The sequence below is a fragment of the Eublepharis macularius genome, chromosome 4 (genome assembly GCF_028583425.1).
Source record: "Eublepharis macularius isolate TG4126 chromosome 4, MPM_Emac_v1.0, whole genome shotgun sequence".
NCBI lineage: Eukaryota > Metazoa > Chordata > Lepidosauria > Squamata > Eublepharidae > Eublepharis > Eublepharis macularius.
In genome coordinates this window covers 183,321,236-183,349,210 of record NC_072793.1, presented here as the reverse complement: position 1 = coordinate 183,349,210, position 27,975 = coordinate 183,321,236, and the positions used below count along the sequence as shown (strand labels likewise).

Genomic DNA, 27,975 nt, shown 5'->3' with positions numbered 1-27,975 from the left:
TTGTAGAAATTCTTAACGTGGTGTTTTTTTCTCCAGGTAGGTGGAACACTGAAGACGTGATAGGTCCCCCCATCTTTGGTGTTCCACCTACCTGGAGAATGAAACAAATTATTCATAAGCATTGGCACTTGGTGTCTGACACTGAGGGCTGTAGTCAGCCACCCAGGGTGGGATTTAGACGTACCAAAAACATAAAAGACACAGCACAAGCTTGATTTACCTAGGGGCCATTTCCCATGCAGCTACTGTAGGGTTTGCCCTCTAGTGCGTCCAGGGGGTGAGGTCATAATAGAGGGTAGAGATTCTAACATCCGACTCTTCCATTTTTCTACCTGTCAAACCACTGCAGTGGTGTATTTAATAATCTGCACTCGTAACAAGCTGTATATTGGCAGCACTGTCAGACCAGTGTGCCCACGAATACAGGAACATCTGTCTAGAATTAAAAACAGGGAGATGGATGCTCCATTAGTAGAACATTTTTTTTGGTTCCAGGCTAAAGAGACTGAGTTGCAATACACAGTACTCTGTTTCCACGGGGAGCACACCACACTGGATACAGCAGGACCTCCTTAAGAGGAAGGCACAGTAGATCCATAATTTAGGAACCCTCCAACCAAAGGGCCTTAATCTGGAACGCAATCTCTCCCTCTTTTTGGGATAGATTGTGCACGGGACAAAAACCATAAGCTCATACAGCTAGTTCAGTCTAGAGGGCATGGAAGTATAACAAATTGTGGTCAATGTCACTTTAAATTTGTATGTTTCGTTTGAGTATTTAACGCCTGTAGGTGTGGCGGGTGATTATAGAGACCGTTGCGTGCATAGAGCTTTAAGCACCTGAGAATTGTTTGTGGGAAGAAGTGGGTGAGCGTTACCAATATAAACAACTTACATTCTATTTAACTGTACAATTGCTTAAGAAACAGACAACATTTAATACATGTTTTTGTTTGTAGACAATTATAAATTGATTGTATGGGTGGATCATACGGTGGCGCCTGAGGAAGAGAACATCGTGAAATGAGCTGATTAACTCTTGCTGGCAGCTTGTAGGGCGAACAGAGGGAGGGGAAGCCCCCACGGGCTCTGCTCCACCTGTCTTCCTCCACCTTAAAACAAAAACACACGGAAGCTACATCGTCAAGGGACTCTCCTGTTCCTCATACTGGTTTCATTTCACAAAACAGAGGTTGGAGCAGCGTCTCACAACAGCAATTGTCTACTTGAATTGGACTTTTTATCAGTATGTGCCACGGTGTCTTACTTTATGGAAGAGAACTTACACTGATTGACTCATAAGATCTCACATATACTGTTGGCAACTAGTAGAGTGATACGGTCTACTATAACAGGTTTTTGGTAGAGTCGTTGTACCCCAGGAGAGTTTGGGTGCCTGTATTGATTGTTTGCATCTCAAGCCGATTATTTATGGATTTATAACAAACTTGTATTGATTTTCTCCCTACAAAATTGCATTGATAAATTTGTATTGTCTTGTACTGAGTATTTCATTTGTGGATAATTTTGGATCTTCAGGTTTAGTGGACATATTCCTAGGAGATCACCTTTCCAGCAACTGCTCCTTATACCAGCTGGGTTAAGGCAGGGGATGGGCATTGCCATCTGTTCTGCTCCTTATACCAGTTGGATTTAGGTAGGGGGCAGGCATTGCCACCTGCTCTGCTCCTAATAACAGCTGGATTAAGGTGGGGGGGGGTGGGCATTGCCACCTTCTCTGCCACTAATACTGGCTGGGTTAAGGCAGGGGAGGGCATTTCCACCTGCTCCACTTCTAATACAAGCTGTGTTAAGGCGGGGGATGGGCATTGCCATCTGCTCCACTCCTAATACCAGCTGGGTTAGAGGGGGCGGGCATTGCTGCCTGCTCCGCTCCTGATCCCAGCTGGCAGAAGGGGGTGGGCATTGCCACCTGCTCCACTTCTAATACCAGCTAAGTTAAGACTGGGGGAGAGTGGGCATTACCATTTGCTCCTCTCCTATTACCAGCTGGATGAAGGCGGGGTTAGGCATTGCCACCTGCACTGTTCCTAATACCAGCTGGGTTAAGGCACGGAGAGCGCATTGCCACCTGTTCCACTCCTAATATAAACTAGGTTAAGACGGGGAGGTGGGCATTACCACCTGCTCTGCTCCTAATAACATCTGTGTTAAGGTAGGGGTGGGCATTGCCACTTTCTCTGCTCCTAATACCGGATGGGGGGAAGGCAGGGGTGGGCATTTCCACCTGCCTCACTCCTGATACCAGCTGAGTGTAGGCGAGCATTGCTACCTGTTCCCATCCTGATCCCGGCCTGGCTTTCCTGGAGGGACATGGAGCCTTGCCCGGGCTTCCCTCCACAGCAGCACCCTCTGGTGGTGCTGCAGGTTATAAAGTGAGTTGTCTGAAATACGCTTACTCAATTATATAATAAGATTTTATTTACGTCATTTATAATCTACCTTTCTCACTGAGACTCCCAATGGCTGCTGTTACATAGTGATTATAGCAAAGGAATGGGACCTGGGAAGATTGAGTTTGAATCCCCTCTCTTTCATGGATGCTTCTCTGGGGACATTGGGCCCTTCACATTCTCTCAGCCTAACCTACCTCACAAGACTGTTGTTGGGAGGGTTAAGTGGTGGAGAGAAGAACAGTATGAAAAATTGCTTTGGGTCCCTGAGCTGTGAGAAAAGAGGAATGTCATTTAAAAACAGGAATAAATAAATCATAAGCAAAATCAGGGATGGGAAAACCAAATTGGAACAAAGAGGAGGGGAGAAGACCCCATAGGGACATTTGTCTCTCCTCCACCACGGTCGTCCTTGGGGGCATTTGAGGGCCAGGGGGGCTCTCCTTATCTGCAGGGGGCCAGCAGCCAAGTGGAGAAGAGGCCAGAAACAGCAGTGAAGAGGAGTAAATCCTTTTAAGGGAACATTTGTTCCCACCTTCCGAGTGGGCAACCTCAAAATCTTCTGGCACCAGAACCGAGAGGAAGGAATCCAAGCCGCTGAGCCTTGCAGCGGAGAAGGAACCCCTTCCTCACATCTGCTTCCCCCCTCCCCTTACCTGAGCTGGCTGCATGGCTGGTCTTTCCCTTCATTACACGGAGGAGATGGCGGAGAAACAGCCAAGTGGGTCTTTATGCTGCTACCTGGGAGGGAAAGATGGAGGGAAACACTTTTTGTGCACACAAATTTCTATGCCAGTCCTTACAACGACGCTCTCTCTGGATTTGGTTTGGGGTACAATTCAAGATCTTTGATTGTGAGTCTTCAGCCCGATATCTCTCCCCATACCCAGCCATTCTTTATGGGGGAAGGTCCCACATTCCTTATCCATTCATCCCCCTCCCCTTCTGGCCATGTTACCTCCCAACCTCCCCAAATCCTTCCCTGAGAGCTGGATTTGCTCTGGGGTAGAATTCAAGATCTCAGATCAGAGTGTTTGGCCCGGTATCTCTCCCCCCACCCAGCCATCCTTTTCAGGGACAGCCCCACCTTCCTGCTCCATCTGCCTCCCCACCTGTTCTGGCCATGTTTCCTCCCAATCTCACCACATCCTTTCCTGGGCGCTGAGTCTCTGGCCCAGCTAGAAGCCACACCACTCCCTCCTCCCCTCTGAGGGAAGATGAGACCCTCTGGCCTGCCCCACACAACTAGGAGGAAGTGCTGGGAAGAAGGTGGCTGAGCCCTGAGCTAATGGGCTGGACTGCCTGATGGGTGGGAGGTGTCAGCTAGGAACTGAAATCTCCCCACACAGAGAAAACTAGCCCTGCAGGTGTTACCCAAATTGCTGTACAGTTTCTAAGAGAGAGAGAAAGAGATTGCAAAGCAGCAGACCAAAAATCTTTCCCTTGCAGCTACCTGTGCATGAGAGAAAAGAGGAACAGGAACAACAACAACAACATTTGATTTATATACTGCCCTTCAGGATGACTTAACACCCACTCAGAGCACGTTACAATGTTTGTTGTTATTATCCCCACAACAACAATCATCCTGTGAGGTGTTTGGGGCTGAGAGCGCTCCTAGAAGCTGTGGCTGACCCAAGGTTACCCAGCTGGCTTCAAGAGGAGTAGGGAATGAAACCTGGTTCTCCAGTCCCACACTCTTTACAGATACACCAAACTGGCTCTCACAACATGAAGCATACAATGTGTCCCACAGAATGAGGAAATCCTGTCTAGTCCTGCTGCGAAGAGCAGAAGAGTGGGTGTAGAAACAGAGACCAGCGCGTGTCTCCAAGCAATTTTTGCCACGCAGGGGGAGTAGCTGGAAAAACTGCTGCAAAATATTGAGGATTTCTGGGCTCTACTTGCAGTACAGATGTTCAAGATCTGAACTGTGCTGGTCATAAAGTGGGACAATGGTAAGTGAAGAAGAGAGCAGGAGGGAGAGATGGCTGCCTCTGGGAGGGGGGTGGGTCTGTGATAAGGCCGATCAGCTGCTAAATCCTCCCCCCCCATCCAATTAAGGCTATCAGAAAACCTCCTTCTCCAGAATCACTCAAGTTTAAAGTGCAAAGGAGGCTAATATTTAAAAGGGGAGTTTTTGTAGTTTGCATAAAAGTTAAAAATGCTACCTGGAGAAGATTTCGAGAAACACATCCCTAAGTGGGGTGAATAATAAGATCAAGGAGAGGGCAGGAATCTGAACAGTCACTATGATAATGGCAGGAACAAGCTGGGGCTGTCCCTTGCTCGTTGTCTTGGGGACCGGGTCGTTCACTGGGGTCAGATTACTCTGGGCTCCAAAGCCCTTGGGGAGAATGGCCCCCCAGAGGGAGACGGGGGGGGGCATCTGGGGTGTTTTCCACAAGCGGGAAAGACTCAGACTCGTTGCTGCTGGAACAGCCAAGACAAGGCAGTGGCAATGGGGCTTCCACAGGGCAGGTTTCCTGTATCTCCCCTGCCCCACCTTCCAGTCGTTCTTTGAATTCCCAGCTTTCGCTTTTTTAACAACAACAATTGCATTATCCGCACACATTGGATAATGCACTTTCAATGCACACAAAAAAACTCCATTCCAAATGATCTATAAAGAGGATTGGAAGTGCATTATTCAATGTGTGCGGAATCACTCAATAACTGCACTTATATACCGCTCTTCTAGAAAGAGTAGTGCCTCACCCAGAACAGTGAACGAGTTAGTGTTGTTGTTGTTATTATTATCCACACAACACAGCTGAGGCTGAGAGCAATGGCTTACCCAAGGCTCATGGCAGGAATAGGATTCGAACCACTAAACCACCGTGCTAAACCACCTCTAGCCCTTTTGCTGTGAAGATAGAAGGAGAAAGGCACGGCTGCTATAATGAAAGGGACCGGAGGCTGGCTTTTTAAAACTGCCAACGGGAACGTCTGAGGGGGGGGGGAGCCAACTGCAAATTTAAAATAATCCCCCCTGCCCCGTTTTCCTCCAGAGAAGAAATGGCTGCCATGGGGGCAGGGAAAACGGATCCAGCGGGTGTGTGTGTGTGTGGGGGGGGGGGTGCTGTTAGAGGACCCCAAAGGATCCGCTGTGCAGCCCCCCCCCCCTTCGGCGCCTCCCCCTCCCCGTCTCATCTCCCCTCCCCGCAGGGCGATTCTAACTCACCAGACGAGCCTGGGATGCAGCAGGTGCTACTGCGGGAAAGCGACGGCCTCAAGCCTCGGAGGGAGGGAGGGGCCACGGCAGGAACTGACCTCACCAGCCCCCCCCCCCCACACACACACACTGCCCTTCTAGGACTCGGGACTCTCTCGCTTTAACCCCCCTGGTTGATCCCCGCCGCCAGCCTTGCCGGGCTTTGGGGCGTGGATGCTGCGCGCTCCTCCGGCTGCTCCTGGGCAAAGGCGCCGCCTGGCTGGTGCCGGGAGGGGGCAAGGAGAAGGGGGGGGGGGTCTCCTCTGAAGTTTTGGAGGGATTCGGTCCGAGAGTTCATGGGGGAGAGTCCGGATTCCTGGAGGGTATAAAGGCATAACTAAAGCAGCCCCCCCACACACACACACAGATCTGGGGAGTGGGCATTGCATGGGGGTGGGGACAGACAGACGCCCCAGGCTGCAGTGTAGTGGGGGGTGGGTGGGTTTGCCACCCTCCAGATTGCAGGCCCCGGGAGGAGAGGGCAGCTTTGGAGAGGGGGGCGCGCCTGAGTGCCAGAACGGCTGCTTGGCCTGCAGAAGGTCGCAGGTTCAGTCCCCGGCAGAATCTCCAGTTAAAAAGTGCAGGTAAGAGGGGGATGTGAAAGACCCCTGCCTGAGGCCCTGGAGAGAGAGATACCCCCCCCCCCAGTCTAAGGTTACCTCAATGGGCCAGTGGTGTGAGTCAGTATAATGCAGTTTCATGTGTCCATTTACTTGACCAGGATACTTCCGAAGACCCACTGCTGTAGAAGTGCCGCCGCGGAGGGCTGTTGCCGCCTTCTCCTTCTGTGGGCTCTGGTCTGGCCCTGCAGAAAGAGGGGGCTGAGCCAGACAGGCCCTGCTGGTGTTCTTACCCTGGGGCTCTGCTCCAAAGCAGGCTCCAGTCGGGGGCTGAGGGAAGTCTCGACTTTCTTTATCTGGGAAATGTCTGTGCTGCCTCTCTGGAGAACCTGCCCAAGGTGGCTTGAGAAATGAAGCATCCAAAAGTCGCCATTCATGTCTTTGATTCACTTCTCCTGTGGGTAGTAATGGAGGCTCTATTTAGCTAAGCTCTGAGGTGATGAGATGGCCTGTTTGACTTAAGGCAGCAGGTGGGAGATGCCGGCTGGGAACTGAAATCTCCTCACACAGAGAAAACTAGCCCTGCAGGTGTTGCTATACAGTTTCTAAGAGAGAGAGAGAGAGACTGCAATGCCACCTTCTCTGCTTCTGATTCCGGCAGGTTGAAGGAGGGCAGAGATTGCTGCCTCCTTGGTGCCTGATTCCAACAGGGTGACGGGGTGGGCATTGCTGCCTGCTCAGTGCCTTATTCCAGTAGGCTGAAGGGGGCAGGCATTGCCAGCTGCTCCACTGGCAATGCCATTGAAGGGAAGAAGGGAATTGCCTCCTGCTCTATGCATGATCCCACCCAGGTGAGGCGCTGTGTAGGCAATGTTACCTGCTCCACTCCTGATCCTAGCTGGGTGAAGGGGATGGGCATTGCCATCTGCTCCGCTTCTGATCCCACCTGGATGAAGGGAGGGGGACATGGCCCCCTGGTCCGCTCCTAATACCAGCTGGGTTAAGACAGAGAGTAGGCATAGCCAACTGCTCTGCTCCTGATCCCAGCTGGATGAAGGGGGTGGACATTGGCTCCTGCTTCACTCTTAAAACCAGCTGGGTTGAGGGGTGGGCATTGCCACCTGCTCTGCTCCTGATCCTAGCTGGCTTAAGGGGGTGGGCATTGCCACCTACTCCACACCTAATACCAGCTGGATTTAGGCGGGGGGTGGGCATTCCACCTGCTTTGCTCCTAATACCAGCTGGGTTAAGGGGGGTGGTCATTGCCACCTGCTCCGTTCCTAATACCAGCCGGGTTACGGCAGGATCGGGCATTGCCACCTGCTCTGCTCCTGATCCTAGCTTGCTTAAGGGGTGGGCATTGCCACCTACTCCACACCTAATACCAGCTGGGTTTAGGTGGGGGTGGGCACTGCCACCTTCTCCGCTCCTAATGCCAGTTGTGATAAGGCAGGGGTGGGCATTGCCACCTGCTTTGCTCCTAATACCAGCCGTGTTAAGGGGGTGGGCATTGCCACCTCCTACCCACCTAATACCAGCTAGCTGAAGGGGGTGCGGGCATTTCCACCTGCTCCGCTCCTAACACCAGATGAGTTAAGATGGGGGAGGGCATTTCCATCTGCTGCACTCCTAATATATGCTGTGTTAAGTTGGGGGATGGGTATTGCCACCTGCTCCACTCCTAATACCAGCTGGGTTAAGGTGGGGGGCAGGTTTGGCCACCTGCTCCGCTCCTAATATCAGCTAAGTTAAGGTGGGGGACAGGAATTGCCACCTGCTCTGCTCCTAATACCAGCTGACTGAAGGGAGGGTGGGCATTTCCGCCTGCTTTGTTCCTAACACCAGCTGCGTTAAGGTGTGGGGGTGGGCATTGCCACCTGCTCCACTCCTATTACTGGCTGTGTTAAGGTGGGAGGCGGCCATTGCTACCTCCTCCGCTCCTAATACTGTCTGGGTTAGGTTGGAGAGTGGGCATAACCACCTGCTCTGCTCCTGATCCCAGCTGGGTGAAGGGGAAGAGCATTGCCACCTACTCCACTTCTAATATCAGATGGGTTAAGGTGTGGGACCGGCATTGCCACCTGCTCCGCTCCTAATATCAGCTGGGTTAAGATGTGGGGCTGCCATTGCCACCTTCTCCGCTCCTAATAACAGCTAGGTTAAGCCAGAGAGATGGCATTACCAACTGCTCCACTCCTGATTCCAGCTGGATGAAGGGGGGTGGGTATTGCCACCTGGGATATCAGCTGGGTTAATGCAGGGGGCAGACATTGCTCCTGCTCCACTACTACTACTAGCTGGTTTAAGGTGGGGGCGGGCATTGCCACCTACTTCGCTCCTAATTCCAGCTGGCTGAAGTGGGGTGGGCATTGCTACCTGCTCGACTACTAATATCAGCTGGGTTAAGGTGTGGGGTGGGCACTGGCACCTGCTCCGCACCTAATACCAGCTGGATTAAGTCACGGGGAGGGCATTGCCATCTGCTCCGCTACTGTTTCTGGCCTGGGCTTCCCACCACAGCATATTTTCTCGATCGATATGGTGAGTTGCCTCTGCAGCAGCGCCCTCTGATGGTGCAGCAGGATATAAAGTGAGTTGTCTGAAACACGCTTACACAATTTTATAGTAGGATGATATATACTCAATGGACACATATGGAGGCTCCCTCCACAAATAACCACTTTCCGTCTCACCTGTCCCTCTTCCTGGTGTTGCCAGCCTCCAGGTGGGGCCTGGAGAGCTCCCAGGATTACATGTTGTCCAGACTGCAGAGATCAGTTCCCCTGGAGAAAATGGCGGCTCTGGATGATGGACTCTGTGGCATCGTACCCCTGCTGAGCTCACTCACCTTCCCAGGGTCCGCTCCATTCTGGAGTTGGCACCTCTAACTCCAGCAATGTGTCTCTCATACCAGACTGGGAGAGGGGGGGGGGAATGCATTATATAGATGAATGTTGCGTCATGTGGTTACCAAGTTTGGTTTGGGATTCCTGGAGCTTTGGGGGCTGTGCCTGGGGAAGGATATCTGTTTCTCCCAGACCCAGTAGAGTCTGCCCTCTGGGACTGCCCTTTTCTCCATAGGAGCTGATCTCTGGAGTCTTCAGACCAGTTGTAATTCCAGGACAGCTCCAGGCCCATCATGCAGGTTGATACCAGTTTGCTTCACCGGGGCTTCAAATGGGGATCCCAGCTGTATAATGCAGAAGAGAGGGGAGACTCAACAGGGTTTGAGAAATTCTTGAAGATTTTGGGTGTGGTGACTGGGGAAAGCAGAGTTAAGAGAAAGGACAGAGCTCAGTGGGGAACGAGACGTGGTAGAGTTTGCCCACCAAAGTGTCCCTTTCCTCCAGGGGATGTGATGTCTGCAGCCTGGAGGTCAGCTGCGATTCCCAGAGAACTCCAGGCCCTACATGGGAGTTCTCGAGCTAGTTACAGACACGAATATCACCCCAGCTAGTTTCCACACAGGGAGGGGGGGTGGGGTCTTGGGGGCCAAGGGAGTTGGAGAAGGATTATGCCAGCACACCTGTCAGTTACACAGGCGATTTCTGGAATTTTCCTTTAGAGCCCAGAGGTGTGCCATATTTTCCTCGGGGAAGGAACAGCACAGACCTGTAGGGTGGAAAAACTACAGCCGGAAGAATCAAAATATCAATAACCCAATGTTCAAAAATAAATATTCAAATGTATACATGCTTTCAAATATTAATATAAAGTGACTTAGAGTCTCTAAAAATACTCATAAATATTCTAAAGATACAAACAAAAGTCTAATGAACATCCCAAAATTCAAGACCAAGGTAGAACAGTGAATAAATTCATAAATAACATTTGATGAATAACGGCCACAAGTATTCAAATCTAACCCAAAGCAAACGAAATGTAAAGGTAAAGCCAGCTCTTTTCTTCTTTCTTTAGTTACATTGAGCAGAAAAGCTCTGGGGAAGATGTCTGTATGAGAGCGACGGAGATGTCAAGAACAACTTGTAACAGTATACTCTTCTTCTTGATAGATGGAGACAAAAAAGCCGGGGGCACAACAGAGCCACGGCCCCCTAGCCAAAAAAGGGGCGGGCTATTATAACCTTGTGTTTCAACAACAGACTCCTTAGGGGACAATAATGTGATCCACCAAAGTCATTTCTGTACCAACAAATTCTTAATAAATGTATACACTCTCATCCTCATATGTCTATTGTGATGGAAATCAAAACTCACCACCATCAAAAGCAATCTCTGAAAGCCTCCTGTGAAGCAGCATGTGTCACTCAACAGCTATGCACACCACCACTCTGTATGAATAATAATATAACCACGTAGCAATTACATACAGAGTTACAAATTAAAGGGGGGCAAGCTATCATAGTACCATCCAAGAATCAAGTGTCTACAAAAAAACATGATAAATTTAGATCATTATTAAGTCCCTTTGTTTTTAAGCTGCCCAAACAGTGGATCCAGTGAGCTTCTTTGCGCAGCAGAATCCCTTGTATCACCCGAGCAGAACCCTTATTGGCTACATACAGGACAGTAAATTGGGATTTGTCTTCCCTATTGCGGTTGTGGATGAAATGTTCAATCAATGGGGGCTTCACGGTTGTGTGTCCTGACTCTTAAAAGGCAGGTGGTACTGCACACACATATCATGTTACAATGGCAAATAATCAGATAAACTCTGGGGTTTGACTGGTGGAGAAATGCTTTAAGCGGATGGTAGTTTGATTATGGCGGAGAGCAAACGAGTCCCCTACAATTGATAGTGACAAATCCGGCAGCTGCCACACCTGAAGTGCCCTTGCAGTCTGGTGGAAATCTCCGGCTGGAATTGATTATCAAAGGGTGCAATGAAGTCTTTCAGACTCTGTGTTCTATTGAAGCCTGTTTTGGGTGGGGTTTCACAACCCTTTACTTCAGTGAGTAGGGGCCAATGTCTATATACAATATTCTTCATGCTGTTAGACAATGGGGTGAAGTCCAGAGTCCATCTCACTCTGTCTACCTCTGCCCTGGTCTTAACCTTAAATAAGTCTCATCTCTCCCGTTTCTGCTCTTTACTGCGCCTCTTTCAAAATGGCAGATGGACATCCTCGGTCTCTGCGATGGCTTTCCCTTCTCTCAGATACTCACCCACTAGTGGAGTTGCATTTCAGTCTAAGGAACTGTCCATATGGAATGTTGTTGCAGAGGTGCCTTGGGTAATATGAAGTATACTCCAGGTATGTATTTCTATCGGTTGTTTTTCTGTAGGATCTAACTCCAAATTCATTGTTAAAGTGTCTAGGTGCTCTCTCAGCCCCACTCACCTCACAGGGTGATTGTTATTGGTGGCATAATAATAACACTCTGAGTGGGAATAATAATCATAAACTGCTCTGAGTGGGCATTAGGTTGTCCTGAGGGGCCATACATGAATTGAATGTTGTTGTTGTTGCTGTTGTTGTTACAGGGTTTTTCTCCTATGTTGTGAATTATTTGATGGCGCGTAAGGTTTCCCCTCCGAGCGAAGCTTTTCCAACACACAAGGCATTTGTAAGGTTTCTCCCCGGTGTGAATTTTTTTGTGGGAATTAAGTTGTTCATTAATCCGGAAGCTTTTGCCACAGTCCAGGCATTTATATGGTTTCTCACTTGTGTGAATTCTTTGATGGTAAGAAAGGGATACACTCTGACTGAAGCTTTTGCCACACTCTGTGCATTGATATGGTTTCTCACCCGTGTGAATTCTTCTATGCAATGTAAGGTTTCCTCTCCCCCTGAAGCTTTTGCCACACTCTAGGCATTTATATGGTTTCTCTCCTGTGTGAATTCTTTGATGCCGCATAAGGTTTCCACTCCGAGTGAAGCTTTTCCCACACACAAGGCATTTGTAAGGTTTCTCCCCTCTATGAATTTTTTGGTGGGAATTAAGCTGTCCTCTAATCCGGAAGCTTTTCCCACACTCCAGGCATTTATATGGTTTCTCACCAGTGTGAGTTCTTTGATGGTAAGACAGGGCTACACTCCAACTGAAGCTTTTGCCACAATCCATGCATTTATATGGTTTCTCACCAGTGTGAATTCTTCGGTGGCAGGAAAGGCCTACACTCTGACTGAAGCTTTTCCCACACTCCAGACATTTATATGGTTTCTCCCCTGTGTGAATTCTTCTATGGAAAGTAAGGTTTCCTCTCACCCTGAAGCTTTTGTTACACTCTAGGCATTTATATGGTTTCTCACCTGTGTGAATTGTTTGATGGGAAGAAAGATTTCCACTCCGACTGAAGCTTTCTCCACACTCCATGCATTTATATGGTTTCTCCCCTGTATGAATTCTTTGATGACGAGTAAAGCTTCCACTCTGACTGAAGCTTTCGCCACACTCTGTGCATTTATATGGTTTCTCACCTGTATGGATTCTTTGATGGCAAGTAAGGTTTCTTCTCCGATTGAAGCTTTTCCCACACTCCAAGCATTTATATGGTTTCTCCCCTGTGTGAATTCTTTGGTGGGCAATAAGGCTTCCACTCTGACTGAAGATTTTTCCACATTCCTGGCATTTATATTTTTTCTTTCTTGTATAGGTTTTCAAATGCATGTTAGTCTCTGATTGTTTAGAAAATTTTTCCCCACTTGCTGTGCCCTCATTTCTATTGTCTGCTATGTACATTTTTTCAAGTAGTGAAATTTCATGTGCATTTTCATCCCGTAAAAGTCTGGAACGACTCCTTCCTTTAGATGGACGTTTTTCCTCTTTCTTTGGGGTATCATAATATTCAACCTTCACTTTCACTTCTGAATATCTATACACTTCATCCATCTCTGGATACTCAGATTTTTCATTTTTCCAAATGCCTCCTACAGAAAGAAAGATAAACCTGGTGTGAAGATAGGACACATTTACAACCTGTCTATGCCAGAATTTCCTCGTTTGCTTTGTGATGTTTGTGTTTGCACTCTGGGAATGCTCAGGGGTTAAGATCACCCAGTCTGTTGCCAGTTCTCCCCCTCGATTTCTCCATTGCTTCTAAAATCCAAGCTCACTAGAGAAACCATTCCAATGGTAATGACTCTATCCCAAGTGGACAAAAAATAGAGAATATGCAATGGAGATTGCCCCATCGGCCCCTGAAGCTCAAAGTAATCTGTTGCTTTAAGTTTCTCTTTTCCCGCCTTGGTGAATTTAGAGGGTGAGTGGTTGCAGGGGGGTGGGATTTTGGGGAGAACAAAGCCATCTTTTAAGAGACAGCTAGCCAGGGATGGTTTAGCACACAAAATAGAGGGTCTGAACAGATGCAGTAGAAGGACAGTTTTACATCTAGGGAAAAATTGATGCGTTTTTATATTTTTCATTTTCTCTGTGCTCAGTTGTATGCTCTTTTTTGTAAGTTGATTTCATAGTATATTCTTAAAGAATTATGTTGCTTAAATCAGAAAGTTCCCTACCACCATGGCAAGCCTTCTGCTTTGTTGAAAATGCCTCTTCATGGACTCAGGCTGGCTTCAGTGGGTTTGGTTCTCTCGGTCCCCTGTCCTCTGAGTGCCCTGTTGAGTTGTGGGGAGGCAGGAAGCAAGGGAAGGCAAAGAGGGCCTGCCCCATTTTCCCACACCCAAGCAATGGGAAGGAATAAGGGAGCATGCTCCCCCACAGATTCCTGGGCTGTCCTTGCTGCCATGTGGGATAGTGGTAGCAGCAGCTGGGATGCTGGCGTTGGGGACACAGAGCTGACTGGTGCCCTTCCCCTGGCACAGTGGGTTCTTGTCCATGTCTACCTGGTGTCTGCTCAGGGTGGCCTCGTGGCTGAGGGTCAGACCTGCCCTGCAGTGGCTGATTCTTCTACAGAGAGTTTGGCTGTCCAGGGAGGGGAGAGGCCAGAGAGAGATGAACTCCACCTTGTAATCTAGTAACCTAAGACCACAACCAATAGAGTAAATCTGTCACAGTCTGTAGTAAAAGCAAGGACCTGTGGAGTCAGTTTAAAGGTATTCGGTCAACCACATACAGAAAACAGAGCATGATATTGGATGAACCAAATAATCTGCTGTTGAGAAAGCAAAAATGGCCATTTCAATAAAGGTTCTCTGCCAAACCTGAATGCTTTTGGGAAATGGGTTTTATTCCTGCTTCCCCATAGCATCACAGTACAAAATAGTACTAGAATACTGTTATACTTATATATCATTGTAACAACAGGTGTAGTAGGTTCTCTGAATTCCCTGCTTTCAATTTTTAAAAAGTAAGTCTCTAGCCCTTTGTCTTGCAGAGATATATAAAAAAGGTGTATCTTCAGAAGGGAAGTGACCAGAGACTGACTTAAAAAAAATGAACTCTGGGAATTCAGAAAACAAGCTACACCTATTTTTACAATGCTGTCTTAACAATATTCCTGTGACGATTTTTAAAAATTGCAAAAGCTGGCAGCCTAGTGGAAGGCTACATCTGGAGGGAAGGTAAACCTGCCATGTGGAAGCCCCACTGTTGCTGAGCTTTATCTTCAGCCACACCAGCAATGGAGAAACCACAGAATTCCCTCTAGCAATACTATCAAGGTTTGGTGTCTGGACACAATTTCCAAAGTCTTGTTTGGGAGTCTGGTTCTGTGGCAGACGAGATGATGTTGATCAATTCCTGTGAGTTTAACATGCCATCAAGTTGTCCCTGAATTAAGGAGTCCATGTGTTAAGTCCTCCAGAACTTCCTCTCATTATCAGCCTTATCAGATTTTGCAAACTGAAGGCCATGACTTCCTTTACTGCATCAATCCATCTCTTTCCATACTGCCTTCAACTTTCCCTAGCATTACTGTCTTATCATGTTTGACCAGAGAACAAGAGCCTCAGTTCAGTCATTTTATCCTCTAGGGAGAGTTCAGGATGGATTTGATCTAGAACCCACTTTCCAATCTGTAGCTGGTGGCAATCAAATGAAGAAAAGCATTTTACTGGCGGAGAGATGAGGGAGAGAGAGAACTCTGGCCTACTCAGATAAGCAATGGAGAAACCAGTGGTGTTTCTGCCCTGGCTTATTTCTCAAGGGGATTTCTTCACCCAAGATCCCCTGGAAGCTATTTTTAGAGGGGTCCTCTAGGGGAAGACATACTTTGAGAAGGCAATCAGAAGCAATCATCAACGAGAACAGAGATACAGATACATGTCTTGAGGGCATGGCTTTCCGTTCAGGGAGACGCATCGTAGCTTTGATTCACCGCTGGAGTCCCTTCTCCAGCTGATAAATCGCTCTAGATATGGAGGGATCTTTAGCTTAATTACTTGTGCTCTCTCTGACGACTCTGCTGAAGGTTTTACTGCCCAGGTAACTGGAGATTGGAACATTGGAGATGGGATAAACATCTACTCACAGCTACGATTGAAATTTAAAGGCAAATCAACCCTCAGTCTTAAATTTAAGAACTTCAAAGAATTGAGCAAATCTGCATATTGATGACACCCATGTCAAAAGCTCTGCACCAACTGGGCAAGGGACGCATACAGATGTTAAACAGCAATGGGGAGACTATTACCCCCTGTGGGACACCACACACCCTAGGTTGGTGGGATGACAATCTTCCCAAGCGCCACCCTTTGTCCCCGACTGTGGAGAAAGGAGACCAGCCACTGCAAGGGAACTCCACGTATCCCCACGTCGGTGAGACAGTGAGTCAGAAATTCATAATTGATTGTATTGAACGCTGCCAACAAATCCAATAATATCAGCAGCGCCAATCCTCCTCCATCTAGGTGTCTGCAGAGATCATCTATGAGGGCAACCAGCAGTGCCTCCATCCCATGCCCCAGGCGGAAACCAGACTGGAAGAGATCTAGGGCTGAGATTTCATTCAGGAACTCCTGCAGCTGTTCTGCCACTGCCCGCTCAATAACCTTACCCTGGAAAAGGAGGTTTGAAACTGGGCGGTAACTGGCTGGGTTGGTAGGGTCCAAAGATGGCTTCTTTAAGAGATGCCTCACCATGACCTCCTTTAGCACCCCAGGGAAAACTCCAGAGCTCAAGGACAAGTTGACAATGGCCTCCAAATGACTCCATACTCTGTTGGCACTGGCCTTTACCAGCCATGACGGACACGGGTCCAGGAGGCACGTGGTGAGTCTCACCGCTCACAGGGTCCTATCAATCCCATCCCCACAGAGTGGACTGAAATGATCAAATTTTGGCCCAGAAGATAGCCAAGGGGTCTCTACTTCATGTACTGTATTAACTGTAGCTGGCAAACCGTGGCAGAGAGACAAGATTTTATCAGCAAAGAAGCTCCCAAAAGCCTCCCAGCTTATATCCGAATTCAAAATCTGACTATCTGCATCTATCGAGGAGGTCAAGAAACAAACAACATTAAACAATTTTGCTGGGCGTGAGCTAGCTGACGTGATAGAGGCTGCATAGAATTCCTTCTTTACAGCCTTCACTGCCACCTCATAGGATTTCATAAGCGTCCTATAAGATGAACTTGCTTCTTTGTCACAGGATTGCTGCCACACTCACTCAAGCTATCTTAGCTCCCGCTTCTTCTGGTGTAGCTTCTCTGTATACCATGGAGCCTATCGCACCCAAGGTTGAAGAGGGCGACAGGGAGCGATCTTGATGGCTTTGGAGAGCCGGCCTTGCTAGTCCTCCACCATCTCATCCAACAAACTGCCATGGAGCATTGGATCCTGCAGAGCATTCTGGAAGCCAATTGGATCCATAAGACTCCACGGGTGAGCATAAATCAGCTCACTGCCCTTGCGAGGGGGTGGGGGAGGTGGCAGATCCAGTTGAGCCTTCAGGGCTGAGTGGTCTGACCATGGCACGGCTTCTCTCTCTTCCAGCACCACATGTATCCCCATCCTGAAAATCAAATCTAGCATAGAAAGAGCTAAGGATCATTGACCTTGAAAGTCTGACTGGAATATAAACAAAGCTAATAGTAAATATCATCTGTGAAAGGCTTTACAGATTATTTATAGAGAAACAGTCATCTTGCAGAAAATGCCTCAAGGCACAAGGAAAGGCACCACTTTGACAGACATCACACTCAGATTTGATGCAAAAACCTTTTGATCGATTAGATGACAAATTTGACTCAGTTGATAGTAAAATGGAAGAGAGTTTTATAAAGTTAAGGCAGATTTAACTGAACAAACAAATATTGAAGGAGCTGCAAAAAAACCCTCTGAGGATGTAAAGAAGTTGAACAATCAAGTGGACTTCCTGGATAGCAGAACAACAGTGTTTGATAGAGAGTTGGAGAAACATCAAGATAATTTAACTTTATTGGATTTAAGGGAGAAAGAACATGCTCTGAGACTTTGAGGCCTTAGGGAGACACAAGATGAAGATATCCAACATAGGCCGGTTGAGGCTTTGGCAGAATTTCTTCAGTTGGACATCCCAAGCTTTGATATGGAAGTGGATAAAGTATATAGAATCTCCACAAGGTATGTGACACGGAATAAATACTGAAAGATATTATAGCGTATTTTGTCAAAAATTCTGTAAGAGACCAAGTTTTACAATAATATTACAAGAAGAAACTGAGAATACAGGCATTTGAGGTCATCCTTTTAAAGGAGATACGACTCTGAAGAAGTGAAGAGACTGTGTATTTTTAACTGAAAAGCTGAAACAGAAGAAAACCCCATTGTGATAACATAAGTTGTAAGGAGTGATTCTTACTTTCAAACAACAGAGATTTAGGTTGAATTTGGTACCAAAAGCAAGAGATTTCTTGAAAGATATACAAAGGATCTGGAAGAATTTGCAGAAGATCTCCCACAGTCCATATTGGAACAGAAAGATGAGGAGGAAGAAGATGTAGACTCTGATAATAATTCAAGCCCAAACATGGATTACAAATGCATTACATGGAATATAAATGGGGCAAGTGCTCCTCAAAAACGACAGTAAGTATTTCATTATTTGAAAAAATGGAGAACCAACATCATTTGCTTACAAGAAACACATATGAGGAAAAAAGACATTAAGTCTTTGGATTACAAAAATTTTGGGGGGGGGGGAGAATTTGTTTCTTCAGATAATAAAAAGAAAAATGGGGTGGTATTGCTTCTTAAATCAGTACTGAAACCAGAACTTGTAATATCTGACAATCATAGTAAATTTGGGAGGGTGCCGGCGACATTAAATGGGAGCAAAATTTTGATGGTGGGAATCTATGCACCAAATGAGGAAAAGGGGAGGATCGACAAATATCTTTGGGGAAAATTGGCAGATCTGTCCTATGAAAACTGTTGTTTGATTGGTGAGTGGAATGGTGTAATTTCTCCACAAATAGATAGATGTTCTGAGAAAACATAAAAGATACTCAAGGCAAATTACCAAAGGTTTGTTTTGACATGATTGATAATATGGGTTTGTTGGACGTTTGGGGACATTGCCACCTGATCCGTGCCTGATCCCGGGCAGGTGAAGAGGACCCAGGCATTGCTCCATGCTCCACTCCTGATCCTGGCCATGTGAAGGGGGAGCGGGCACTGCCACTTGCTCACCCCCTGATCCCGGCCTCACCTGCTCCATGCCTGATCCCAGCTGGATGAATGGAGCCGGATGAATGGAGCCTGCTGCTCCGCACCCGATCCCAGTTGGGTGAAGCAGGGGGCAGGCACTACCACCTGCTCTGCACTCTGATCGCCGTTGGGTGAAGGCAGGGGTAGTTGGGCATTGCCGCTCCTCCTCACTCCTGTCACTGCTGGGTGAAGGGGGGGGATAGGAGGGAAGGACGGGTCGCCTTGCCTGCACTTCCCGCCACAGTGCGCTCTCTGTACGTTTGAACTTCCTCATCCGGGCTTCCCACCCCAGCGGTGCCCTCTGGAAGCGCACTAAGATAAGAAGCGAGTCGTCAGTAATTCAGCTTGCCTTTTACGGTAGGAGTAGCAACAAAGGGCTCTAGAAAGGGCAGGGGAGCTGGGCCAGCCATTGCCTCCTCCCCAGTGCTGCAATCTGGGATGGGGGGAGGAGGGTCCAGCAGCAGGGATGGCATTGCCCCCTCCCTAGCACTCTGATTTGGAGGCCAGGGAGCTGGGCAGGGCATTGCCCCTCCCCAGCACCTCGATCTGGGGTGAGGGGAAGAGAGCAGGGTGGCATGCCTGCCTCCACGCGCCCCCTGCCCCCCATTGCAGCTTTGGTGGGGCAGGGCAGGCGAGCAAGACACACCCCTCCTTGCCCCCGCCACCCCATCGTGGCTTTCAGTAGGGTTGCCAGCTCCAGGTTAGGAAATTCCTGGAGATTTGAGAGGTGAAGCCTGGATATGGTGGGGTTTGGAGAGGGGAGGGACTTCAGGTGGGTATAATGCCATAGAGACTACCTTCCACGTCATCCATTTTCTCCAGGGAAACAGCTCTGTTGCCAGGAGATGAGTTGTAATTCTGGGTGATCTCCAGCCAGCACCTGGAGACTGGAAGGAAAAAAGGGGGGCAGAACCCTACAGGATACAAAAATTGATTCTTTATATAATATTTTCAAAATTTCAAAAGTGCAATGTGCTCATAACGCTTCATACAGTGTCTTCAAAGTTTCAAAAATGCAACATGCTCATAACACTCCATACAAGATTCAGTACATATTACATAAGCAATCTTACAAGGTAGGATGAATAAGAGATGATACCATTTGAAAAACCAATTCATGAAATATTTTCCGGGAGATAATAGCCCGCATAGGCTTAAGTCTTTGTTTGAAGTCAGTTTATCCTTCTATGTTATTATGACTTAAGGTGGAAATATCTTAGTTGTTACCTTGTAAGATTGCTTATGTAATATGTACTGAATCTTGTATGGAGTGTTATGAGCACGTTGCATTTTTGAAACTTTGAAGACACTGTATGAAGCGTTATGAGCACATTGCACTTTTGAAATTTTGAAAATATTATATAAAGAATCAATTTTTGTATCCTGTAGGGTTCTGCCCCCCTTTTTTCCTTCCAGTTTATTACAGGTACAGCCACCTATTTTGTAACTAAAAAGCACCTGGAGACTGGCAACTCTAGGCTTCAAGGGGATGGGCAGGAGAGCAAGACATGCCCGCTGCCATGACCCCCTCGCCCACAATCATGGCTTTAGGGGGGCAGTAACCCAACAATTAATCGTGACCACTAACTAAACAAATGATTAATTATACAAATCCTGTGTCTATTGCTTATAATTTATTACATATACAAAATGCCTTCAATATAATCTTCAATATACCTGCAATCTTCCCACCTCAAGAGCTGTACAAAAAGTGCTAGTGCATACAGTAGTATAATTTCCTATGAACAATTACTTAACAATATTTAAAGTGCTAACAAGGCAAGATAAGGCGTATTCAGCAGCAACTCAAAGCATAAAGTTCATAGAATAAATGCCAGGTACAGCTCAAAGAGTGCAAGTAATTGTTAAGTAATTGGCAACCCCACGGCACAGCAGACCGTCGGGCCAGGCAGCCCCACGCCACATCAGGCATCGAGGTGGCAGGAAGGCCCGGGGCTGTGGTAGCAGGTTTTCTCCCTGCCATGCCAGTCCTTTCTGGGCCTCTGAAAGCTCTGAAGCACTGGGCCTTCACGCCGCTGCGCTGGGCATTTGAGGGCCTCTGAAGGACCCAAGGAGGCAAAGGTGGAGGCAAAATGTTTTCACCCCACTCGTTTCTTCTCCCTGCATACTGCATACCCGAAGGTGGCAGGAAGGTCCAGGGCTGCAGTGGCCAGTCTTTTCCCTGCCACACCGGTACTTCCCAGGCCTAGAGAAGCCCTTAGGCAGCAGAAAGTCCCAGCGCCATGGCGCAGGGCCTTCCCACAGCCGCAACCATGAACAACAGACTTCTGTTGCTGCTCTTTTCTTTGGATGGTTCCTGACATGAAGTTTTAAAAATTCTGTCCTACCTCCATGTTAGCTGATGTAAAGGGGGAAGTCTTGTGCCATTAAAGAGGGCCTGTCTCAGGAAAGCTAAACGTAAACCTCTCAGAGGCCCATGGAGGCAGCTCTGAGAAGGAAGAAAGGGAAGGGACTTGGGTCAAGGCTCCTCGTTGAGGTCTAGCAACCTGAGACCAAGGCCTGCAGGACAAGTGCTCATTCCAAAACAAAACAAACACCCAGCCAAGCTCTTTGGAGAAGAGGCTCAAACTATGAGGAGAAACAAGGCCACAGAAATCCACCCACCCTTGGGAGGAAGTGCAGGCATTGCACAGCCCCGCAACAGATGGAAGCAGCTACCTGCCAATCCCTCTTCTGCATCAGCGATCGGGAGAAACGGCTCTTCTCCTCCTTCCAGCCTGGAAATGAGGTCAGGTTTGGCAATCTCAGGCCCTTTTATGAAGGAAAAAAAAAGACAAAATTGTGTCTCTTCTGTGTGTGCATGAACTGATCGATTCCAAGTCAGGATTCCTGCTCCTCCAGAAATTCACAACAGACAAGTAATAGGGGCGGCGGCCGGGTGGTGGTGGTGGTGGTGGAGTACGGGGCCATATCTGGCATGGACACTCTGTGCCTCCTCCCTGCCAAAATGAGATGGCAATGTCAGCTGAGAACTAAGTCAGTGGCAGAGAAGCCAACAGAGTTCCCGCCACAGCCACCTCTCTGCCCAGTTAAGACAAGACTCAGACTCAAAGGAAACCCTGCTAAACCCCTCCTGCCTTCTCCAAATCCAGGCTCACTTGGCACCTCTTCTGAGGCCTTTTCTTGTGGTCCAGACACAGGGCGGCCAGACTGGGGGGGCTCCCTCTCCACAAGCAGAACCACATCAGAGGAAAGATCGTAGAGAGTGGCAGAGATCAGCCACTGGGCCCAGGGAAGACAGCCTGACCACGTCCTCCCTCAATAAGGAGTTCCCTGCAGTCTCTCCTCACAGCCAGAAGGAGGCAGCCCAGGAGAAAAGGATCCTCACCCAGAGAGGCCACGTTCCCAAAATTCTCCAGCATGACTTCCTTGTACAAGGCTCTCTGGGCTGGGCTCAGCAGGCTCCACTCCGTCTTGGAGAAATAAACAGCCACCTCCTCGAAGGACACTTGGCCCTGGAAGAAGAGAGTTTCTTTATATTGCTGGAAAGGTGGTTGACAAGAAAGAAAATCCAAAGGGCTGGTCTGACATAAAGGTGAAGGACTAGGACCTGGGAGGACTGAGTTCGAATCTCCTCTCTGTTATGGATGCTTCTCTGGAGATACTGGGCCCTTCAGTCTCTCAGCCTAACCTACCTCACAAGACTGTTGTTGGGAGGGTTAAGTGGTGGAGAGAACAGTATGAAAAGCTGTTTTGTTTCTCTGATCAGTGAAAAAAGAGGGATGTCATTTAAAAAACAGGAATAAATAAATCAAAAGCAAAATCAAGGATGGGAAAACCAAAGTGGAACAAAGATGAGGGGCAAAGACCCCACAGGGACATTTGTCTCTCCCCCACCCCAGCGATCCCTGGGGGCATCTGAGGGCCAGGGGGGCTCTCCCTATCTGCAGGGGGCCAGCAGCCAAGTGGGGGAGAGGCCGGAGATGTCCGGGAAGAGGAGCAAATCCCTTTCCAGGGGACACTTGTAGCGCAGTATGGGTTTCTTCTCTGAACACATAACTTGACACAGGGAGTGTCCATTTTCCACCTTCCAAAGGGGCAGCCTCATAATCTTGCAGCACCAGAACCGAGAGGAAGGAACCCGATCCGCTGAGCCTTGCAGCAGAGAAGGAACCCCTTCCTCACATCTGCTGTGCACCCCCCGCCCCTTACCTGTGCTGGCTGCATGGCTGGTCTTTCCCCTTCACCACATGGATGAGACAGCAGAGAAGCAGCCAAGGGGGTCTTTCTTTGGCTACCTGGAAGGGTGAGAAAGAAAGATGGAAGGAAGCATTTTGGGGGCACAGAAATTTCTATGCCAGTTCCATCAGTGAAGCTCTCTCTGGATTTGCTTGTGGACACAATTCAAGATTTTGAATCCTGAGTCTTTGGCCAGATATCTCTTCCCAACCATGTGAGTTTTTATGGGGGGAAAGTCCCACCTACTTTATCTACTCATCCCCCTCCCCTTCTGGCCCAGTTTCCCCCCAATCTCCCCAAATCCTTTACTGGGCGCTGAGTTCCTGGCCCGGCTGAAAGCCACAGGCTCTCTCCTCCACTCTGAGGGAAGACAAGACCCTTTGGCCTGCCCCACACAACTAGGAGGAGGTGCTGGGAAGGATGTGGCTAAGCCCTGAGGTGATGGACTGGACTGCCTGACGGGTCTCCCCGCACAGAGAAAACTAGCCCTGCAGGTGTTACCCAAATTGCTATAGACTGTTACAAGAATTGAGAGAGGGAGAGAGATTGCAAAGTAGCAGGCCAAAAATCATTCCCTCACAGCCACCTGTGCATGAGAGAAAAGAGAGGAACAGGAACAACTACAACAACTAATTTATATATGCCCTTCAGGATGACTTAACACCTAGTTTACAATGTTTGTTATTATCCCCACAACAACAATCACCCTGTGAGATGGGTAGGGCTGAGAGAGCGCCTAGAAGCTGTGGCTGACCCAAGGTTACCCAGCTGGCTTCAAGAGGAGTAGGGAATCAAACCTGGTTCTCCAGTCCCGCACTCTTAACAGATACACCAAACTGGCTCTCACAACATTAAGCATACAACGTGAACCACAGAATGAGGAAATCCTGTCTAGTCCTGCTGCTAAGCGCAGAAGAGTGGGGTGTAGTAACAGAGACCAGCGGAATTTTCATGGTTTGGAGAAACACAATCCTTTGGGGGGGGGCGAATAACAAGATTAAGGAGAGGGCAGGAATCTTCCTGTACAGTCACTATGATAATGGCAGGAACTAGCTGGGGCAGTCCGTTGCTCATTGTCTTGGAGACCAGATTGTTCACTAGGGTCAGATTACTCAGGGAGGGGGCTCCAAAGCCCTTGGGGAGAATGGCCCCCCAGAGGGAGACAGGGGGGGCATCTGGGGTGTTTTCCACAAGCGGGAAAGACTCGTTGCTGCTGGAACAGCCAAGACAAGGCAGTGGCAATGGGGCTTCCACAGGGCAGGTTTCCTGCATCTCCCCTGCCCCACCTTCCAGTAGTTCTTTGAATTCCCAGCTTTTGCTTTTTTAACAACAACTGCACTTAATAACTGCACTTACATACTGCTCTTCTAGACAGACTAGTGCCTCACCCAGAACGGTGGACAAGTTAGTGTTGTTGTTATTATTATTATTATCCACACAACAGCTGAGGCTGAGAGCAGTGGCTTACCCAAGGCCACCTTCAGAGCTCAGGGCAGGAGTGAGATTTGAACCACTAAACCACCGTGCTACAGCACCTCAAGCCCCTTTTGCTGTGAAGATATAAGGAGAAAGGCAAGGCCGCTATAACAAAAGGGACTGGAGCCTCGCTTTTTAAAACTGCCAACGGGAACGTCTGAGAAACGTCGGAGGGGGGAGAGAGAAGAGCCAACTGCAAATTTAAAATAATCCCCCCCCGCCCTCATTTCTGCCAGAGAAGAAACGGCTGCCATGGGGGCAGGGAAAACGGATCCAGCGTGGCTGGCAGAGGGAAAAGCGCGTTTCTCACCCCTAAGGTAGAAATCTAGGTTTGCAAGGCAGCTGGAGGGGGCGGGTCTTCCTCAGCCTCCAGCCCGTGACCCCCCTGCCCGCCCCTCCCCGGATTCTCCCTCCGGCTTTGCAGAGAGGAGGAACCTCCAGGGTGGGGGGATCCGCCTTGCAGCCCCCTCCCCTTCGGCGCCTCCCCTCCCCGTCTCATCTCCCTCCCCAACCCCCCACCCCAAAGCAGGTCATGCTTCTTCTCTCCCCTCCCCCCAAGGCGATTCTAACTCACCAGACCAGTCTAGGATGGAGCAGATGCCACTGCGGGAAAACAATGGCCGGGGGGGGGGGAGGGCACGACAGGAAGTGACCTCACCAGCACCGCCCCCACTGCCCGTCTGGGACTCGGGACTCTCTCGCTTTAACCCCCGCCTCCTGCCTTGCCCGGCTTCGCTTTCAGCTTAGCTGACTCCTAGGAAAGGAGGATTGTGACAACCGCCTCCCCGCCCCGGATTGTAGAAAATATGATTTTTAATGATATACACTCAATTTGCCCATTCCACAGAAGGTGTCAAACAGAATGGTTTAAAAGGGTAATTTAACAAGAGGGAGTAGGGCTGTAGTTTTAGAACAGGCTTCTCTGGATTCCTTTGGCGAGGCCTGATTCAGACATCAGCATGCTCTTAAGAAGCCCTGGCCAGAGGAACAACTCAGTAATGGTTATAAGCTCATTAAGGAGTATAGGAGACAAGTAAATGCTATTACACAAGCTCTGCTTCTATTCTTTTATTACAACATCATCATTATTTTTTCACGTTTACTAATACATTAATGAGCAACCCTATCTATTACAATGTTAATAATAAATATCACTAACTACTGCCAAAATATTGATAATTATTAGTAAGAATTTATGGGTGTGACTAAAAGTTATATTGACAGAAGGTAGAAGTGTAACTATGTCAAAATCTATTTTATAAATATAGAGAAATAATAGTACAGCAAGGCTTCTCGGGAAGGTAGAGTCCCCTCCCCAAACCCAGATAAACCTTCTCCTGTTTCCTCTTCAATAATATTTTGTCCCCTTTTTGTTATTTATATGTTTATTTATTTTAATTTTAGATAAATAAAAGAACAATTATGAGATACTGAATCTCATCCCCTTTGTCTTATTCTATAATTTAATGAGAATTAAGCAAGGTATAATAGTAACAATCTGTAACTGTCATGCTTAGGCTAAGCAAGACAGTTATTAGTCTAAGCTAACTACTTTAACTGTTAGTGAAAGGGGCTTAGAATCATAGAATCATAGAGTTGGAAGGGGCCATACAGACCATCTAGTCCAACCCCCTGCCCAGTGCAGGATCAGCCTAAAGCATCTCTGACAAGTATTCATCCAGCCTCTTCTTGAAAACTGCCAGTGAGGGGGAGCTCACCACCTCGCTAGGCAGCTGATTCCACTTTTGAACTACTCTGACGGTGAAAAAGTTTTTCCTAATATCCAGTCGGTACCTTTGTGCATGTAGTTTTAGCCCATTGCTTCGCGTCCTACCCTCTGCTGCCAACTGGAACAGCTCCCTGCCCTCCTCCAAATGACAGCCTTAGAGCAATCATGTCCCCCCTCAACCTCCTCTTCTCCAAACTAAACATTCCCAAGGCCCTCAGCCTTTCCTCGTAGGGCTCAGTCTCCAGACCCCTGATCATCCTCGTCGCTCTCCTCTGCACCCTCTCGATTTTGTCCACATCCTTTTTGAAGTGTGGCCTCCAGAACTGCACACAGTACTCCAGGTGTGGCCTGACCAAGGCAGTGTAGAGAGGGGCTATGACCTCCTGCGATTTCGATGCTATGGCCCCTTTGATACAACCCAGGATTGAATTAGCCTTTTTTGCCACTGCATCACACTGACTGCTCATATTCAGTTTACAGTCCACTCTTACCCCAAGATCCCTTTCACATATACTACTGCCCAGAAGTGTATCCCCCATCCAGTATTTTTGAACTATTCTAAATGGGTTCTCCCAACCCCTATCCCATAACCTCTAAGAAGTATTTATATATATATATATATATATATATATATATATATATATATATATATATATATATATATATATATAAAACATCTATAAAGGTATATTAACAAAGATTACTACAGCTTCAGTAAGAGTCGGATGTGTTTGATGGGGATTTTACTCCCTTTGATGGATGAAGGTGATGGTGAAGGAGGCATTTTGCACTTCTGCGAAGCTCTGTCATACTCCATGGGTGAAACGAAGTTCAGTTTGTAGGAATTGCTTCCCTGATAATTCATTTTCAATTATTACACATTTTCCCTGCGATTGGACAAGCAGGTTTGTGTAGTTCACCCATCTGTAATTTATATTTGTCTCACGCAGCGCTGCAGTTATTGATTTCAAAGCTCTTCTTTTTTCTAAAATCTCAACTGGAAGGCCAGTGAGAATGATGAGTGGAGTACCTTTATAAGATATAGAGCCCTTCTTTTTTGCTTCATTGAGGATTTTCACTCGTATTCTTTGACCTGGGATTTCAATTAGCACATCCCTTGGAGTTTCTTTTTGTGTGTGTTTAAGAGAGCCAATCCGGTAAGCCTTTGTTATTATTGGTGAAACCTCCAATTGGAGCTGATGGGAGAGCCATGTGGCTATAAAGGCTGTAAGGTCGACATTACGTGTAACTTCCTCATTCAAGCCTCTAATCTTGATGTTCCACGGCTGGGAGAGTAAGTCTAATTTTAACATTTTTTCTTTAAGCATATCAATTGGTGCCTGCTGCTCTTTTCTGCCGTAGTGCTCTTACTAAGTGCTATATCAGCTTTTGAATTCACTATCTGTAAGTTGTGTCGGATTCCAGTGATCTGATCTGTTAGGGGCTTGATAATTAGTGACATCTGATTCAAAATATTATTTTCTAGCCTTGCTAGTTTAGTGTCCAGAGACTCAGATGTCAAATCCTGTGGTGAAATGGCAGTTTAAGGAGTGGTTGCCATTTTAGCTTGACGTGAGATAGAGCTGGTCTCCGTCTCTGGCAAGTCTAGTAATTGAAATAGATTATTCGTTTTCCTTACTGTCTTAATAGATTGACTGATTCCGCACACATTGGATAATGCACTTTCAATGCACTTTATCAATCGTTTGAGGTGGATTTTTTGTTCCACACACAAAAAAATTTGTTCCAACTGATCTATAAAGAGGATGGAAGTGCATTATTCAATGTGTGTGGAATCACTAGATTGTTTACTCTTTTCTGAATTGGATTTTCCCATTGTACATGAAATTGACTGAGTCTGATGCAATGTTTTTGAGGTTTAAGGGTTCAG

General features: G+C 47.7%; 1 protein-coding gene across 1 annotated transcript in view; it reads right to left on the bottom strand.

Annotated features, from left to right (window-relative positions):
• LOC129329150 (zinc finger protein 420-like) overlaps positions 1-24,957 on the bottom strand; it is a 37,185-nt gene extending 12,228 nt beyond the window's left edge. The window contains exons 1-5 of the mRNA XM_054978586.1: positions 24,930-24,957; positions 22,853-22,938; positions 22,029-22,155; positions 21,359-21,451; positions 11,858-13,021 (exon numbers count right to left, since the gene is read on the bottom strand). Of these exons, the coding sequence (XP_054834561.1) occupies positions 11,858-13,021; positions 21,359-21,451; positions 22,029-22,155; positions 22,853-22,867 (1,399 nt within the window). The 5' untranslated portion in view covers positions 22,868-22,938; positions 24,930-24,957. The remainder of the gene's footprint in view (positions 1-11,857; positions 13,022-21,358; positions 21,452-22,028; positions 22,156-22,852; positions 22,939-24,929) is intronic.
• Positions 24,958-27,975: the final 3,018 nt, after the last annotated feature.